Raw genomic sequence first — 4860 nt, 5'->3', positions numbered from 1 at the left:
CCTTTCATATGTGATTTTTCACTGCTATAAACTTTGTAAGTTTAAAGCCGAAATAAACGTATTGTATTGTATTGTATTGATTAGTGTTTCTCGTTTTAATAACGATATGTAACGACCAATCGATAAATCGAACATACAAAACTGGTATTGTTAAAAAATGTTGTTGTTTTTTCAATTCATTCTAAATTACAGGGACAAACCCCGTAAGTTTCCGAAGATCTTTAAGATATATGATATTGACGGACATATGAGAACGTTAGAATAAGATATTCAAGTCATATCAAAATTTTGTAAGAGTAGCCGTATTTAAAGATTACTTTTTTATCAAGCATTCTGATTTATTGATCGTTTTATATCACGTTTCTTTTAAATCATCAAAAATTTCTCCTATCGATAAATTCTAATTGTATATATTTATTCCAGGGTACAAATACGGCTACGGTTACGGTGGCATGATATCCCGCAGATATATGGGTGAGATCAACGTTTCCAAAGAGATAATTTGATTCTAGCATTTCCATAGGGGTCAGAATCGGTAAGATATAATCGTAAAATACTTATATGCACGAAATGAATATTGCACGTTTCTTTTAAATAATCAAAAGTTTTTATTATGGATAAATTGAAATTGAATATACGCACCTTTCTATTCCAGGGTACAAATATGACTACGGGTACGGTGGCATGATGTCCCGCAAGTATATGGGTTAGTTTAACTTTTTTTAAAAATGCTTTGATATCATTGGATTCTGATATATAGGGGGAGGGGGCAGTGTTACTCAGATAGTGGAAAAGTAAGGCGTCCCGCATGTTAAGTAACTTTATGTAAACACTTTTAGAAGCTTTTTATAAATCTATGTAGATATTTTTAAGAATAAAAGTGGGTTTATAATATAAATTAAGTTCAAATACTTTGGTAGGCATTTGATTTGGAAGTGAATTAACCGGCATATTAAATACATATTGCTTGAAATACTGTGAAATCATTAATGTTCGCGGGGTGATTTTCGTGGGTTGGGTGATCCACGAATTCAAATGCCATGTTATGTACATACTGTAGTTTATTCGTTACAGAATACAGCGTAAACATCCGTTTCACTGTATATCTTAATATTATCGTTTTGTTAATATATTATATTTGCCTTTAAAAAATAATAAACCTAATCATTATACTGTGTTTTATGAACCAAATGACAGAAGCACGAGCTGTTCATGAAAATCTTCCAGGCTAACAAGATGTGAGTGATGATTGTCGGTTCTCGATTTTTTTAATGAAATAATTAATCAATTACATTAGAGGTTCTGAGCACCCAACGTACAAAACAACTAGTTCAGTACACGCATTTAACAAAAAAGTGTGAATAAATATTGAAATTATGATATAAAATGAGATGATATTAAAAGTGATTGAATCTGTTGTGATTGTTTTCTCAAATATACTGTACGGACCTTCTCGGTGTTTTCACAGTTTTCAAAATTCTTAATTGGCATTCAATGGCTTCGCCTATCTGCATTAATGATCCGGGGACTTCTTCTTTTATGACCTAAATTTCCAATTAAATCGATAAATGACATGGGTATATGCACTCATTGGCATGTCGTACCACTTTAGCAAGTGTCATAAACCGTAGAAGACGGAAATCACGGGTCAGCGCGTGGAGATTATGCAGACGATCTAGGTCGATCGCAGTTTCATTTTTTATTTTCAAAAAAAAAAAACCACGAATACTTGATCAAATACCCACGAAATTGTAATTTTTCGGCAAACCACGAAATTTTTAATGCCTACGAATATAAATGATTTCACAGTAATGCATTAAACTTTGTTTTACCATAAATTCTTTGGATGCTAAATTCTTAAACAACCGGTTTATGTTGGTGTATAAAAGTTCTTCAGAGAAAGTATTGGTGTGTGCCTTTTAATTCTGTTTTCCTTAAACATTTGAGGTATATTGACCAAGGAGTGATGACGGTCTTGAAAACATTGACTGTACGCCCGTGTCATCACCAAAAGCATTCAATATCATGTTCTATGTTGTGTTTCAAAGGTCATGATGGACACGGTGGCGGCGGTGTGATGGGTGGCGGCATAATGGGAGGTGGGATATATGGTGGAAATTACGGTGGTGGGGGCATGGTTGGAGGCGGTGGAATGATGGCGGAGGCATGATTGGCGGCGGAGGTATGGGCGGAGGTATGATGGGCGGCGGCCTGCTGGGCAGCGGTGGTATGGGTGGGGACATAAAGGGCGGTGGTGATCTCGGTAGAGGCCTGATGGGCGGCGGTGGTATGGGTAGAGGCCTAATGGGCGGCGGTGATATGAGTGGTGGCATGATGGGCGGCGGTGGTATGGGTGGAGGCATGATGGGCGGTGGTATTTGTGGAGGCATAATGTGCGGCAGTGATATGGGTAAAGGCCTGATGGGCGGCGGTTGTATGGGTAGATGCCTGTTTGGCAGTGGTGGTATGGATAGAGGCATGATGGGCGGCGGTGGTATGGGTTGAGACATGATGGGCTGTGGTATTGATGGAGACATGATGGGCTATGGTATGGGTGGAGGCATGATGGATAGAGACCTGATTGGCGGTGGTGATATGGATGGAGGCATGATGGGCGGCGGTGGTATGGGTTGAGACATGATTGGCTGCGGAGGTATGGGTAGAGGCATGATGGTCGGCGGTGGTATGCATTGAGGAATGATGGGCGGCGGCAGTATGGGAGGAGGCATGATTGGCGGTGGCATGATGGGCTGCGGTATGGATCGAGGCATGATCGGCGATGGCGTGATAAGAGGACGTGTTATATATGGAAGCATGATGTGCGGCGGTGATATGGATGGAGGCATGATGGGAGACGGCGGTACGGATGGAGGTATGATAGGAGTCGGTGGTATGGGTTGAGGCATGATAGGAGGCAGTGATTTGGGTGTTGGCATGATTGGCGGCGGTGGTGTGGGTAGAGGCATGATGCGCGGCGGTGGTATTGGTGGAGGCATGCTGTGCGTCGGTGATATTTGTGGAGGAACGGCGGGCGGCGTTGGTATGGGTGGAGGTATGTTAGGCGGCGGTGGTATGGGTAGAGGCATGTTCGGCGGCGATGGATGAGTGGAGGCATGATGGGCGAAAACGGTATGGGTGGAGGCATGATAGGGGGCGTTGGTATGGGTGGGGGCATGGGCGGCCGTATTATGTGTGGAGGAATTTGGGCGGCGGTGGTATGGGTGGGGGCATGATGGGCCGCGGTGGTATGGTAGGAGGCATGATGGGTGGAGGCATGATGACGACGGTGGTGTAGGTGGATGCATGATGGGTGGATGTATGATGGGCTGCGGTGGTATTGGTGGAGGTTGTATGGGTTGAGGCATGATGGGTGGCGGTGGTATGGGTGGAGACATGATAGGCTGCGATGTTATGAGTGGAGGCATGATCGGTGGCGGTGGTATGGGTGGAGGCATAATGGGCGGCGTTGATATTGGTGGAGACATCATGGACGGCGGCCTGCTGGGTAGCGGTGGTATGGGTTGTTGCATGATAAACGTCGGTGTGATGGGCGGCGGTTGTATGGTAGGAAGCATGTTGGGCATCGGTCGTATTGGGGGAGCCATGATGGACGGCAGTTGTATGGGTAGTGGTAGAATGGTGAAAGGCAAAATGTACAATGTTAACGTCGGACTTTATCAAATTGAAACTGGAATGGCAATCTGATTCATATTTTAATGGTAACAGCTCAAATAGATCAGGTACATGTATATTGTTAAAAAAGAATAATAACTTTAAAATGATAGAACATTAAGAGATCATAAAGAATCGACAACAATGTGTAAATATTCAAATAGAAGAGGGAAATATTATGTTAATAAATATATATGGCCCAAATACAGATGATCGGGAGGTTTGTAATATTTGAATACAATTTATCGCGAAAAATTATGAAAAGACACTAATTGTCGGTAGTAATTTTACTAAAGTATTAAATGAAGAATATTTTAAGCGAAACGGACAGAAAAACTCACATAAAAAAGGAAGGGACAAAAACAATAGTTTTATTCAAAACTAAAATATAGTAGATAAAGGGAGGATTAAACATCCAAATAAAAAGATTTACGTGGCACTCAAACAATTAACCCCCAATTTTCTGCAGACTTGATTACTTTCTGGTTTCGACCTATGTATCGAATTCTATATCGGAGTGTAAAATATCCACTGGCATAAGATCAGATTATTCAACCGTAACTATAAAGAAAGATCTGTCTAAACATCAACGAGGTCCTGGAAATTTCAAACTTGACAATTCTGTTTTATTAGAGGCTGAATGTGGGCAATCATTAAAGGTGCCATTAGAAATGTTACCATTCAATATTGCACATTAAGAAAGAAAGATAGAATCAAGACAGAACAAAAACTAACAGAAGATATTAACAATATAGAAATACAATTCACCAATAATCCTAGCAATAATTTAGAGAATATAATAAAGGACAAAAACAATCACTAGAAGACATAACAAAACATCAAGCTCAAGGCAATCTTATTGGGTCTTAATCAGAATTTATAGAAGGCATGGAACAAAACTCAAAATATTTGCTAATCTTGAGAAAAAGAAAAAAAAAACCAAGACTAATTGTCAACAACGTCGAAATAACTGAGCCCAACAATATACTCAACGAAACTAAACTGTTCTATAATAACCTTTATAAAATAACAACAACTAGACGAATCTAAAGATGACTTCTTTAAGCAAAATACAAATAAACTAAATAATGTACAAAAAGAAAGGGGGTGTGCTGAATGAATAATAACAAAAGCCCAGGTTCTGACGTTTTAACGACAGAGTTCTATAAATTATTTTGGATTGATATT

General features: G+C 40.1%; 2 protein-coding genes across 2 annotated transcripts; one reads left to right on the top strand and one right to left on the bottom strand.

The window, feature by feature from the left end:
* The first annotated feature begins 2166 nt into the window (after positions 1–2166).
* LOC128246285 (acanthoscurrin-1-like) lies at positions 2167–2505 on the top strand. Its single transcript, XM_052964478.1, has one exon. The coding sequence runs from the start codon at positions 2167–2169 to the stop codon at positions 2503–2505; it is 339 nt and encodes a 112-aa protein (XP_052820438.1).
* A 38-nt stretch (positions 2506–2543) lies between these two features.
* Positions 2544–3605, bottom strand: LOC128246284 (uncharacterized). The gene has a single exon (XM_052964476.1). The coding sequence runs from the start codon at positions 3603–3605 to the stop codon at positions 2544–2546; it is 1062 nt and encodes a 353-aa protein (XP_052820436.1).
* Between the last annotated feature and the right edge of the window lie 1255 nt (positions 3606–4860).

This window comes from Mya arenaria, chromosome 9 (genome assembly GCF_026914265.1).
Source record: "Mya arenaria isolate MELC-2E11 chromosome 9, ASM2691426v1".
Classification (NCBI taxonomy): domain Eukaryota; kingdom Metazoa; phylum Mollusca; class Bivalvia; order Myida; family Myidae; genus Mya; species Mya arenaria.
This window is presented reverse-complemented; position numbering and strand designations above follow the sequence as displayed.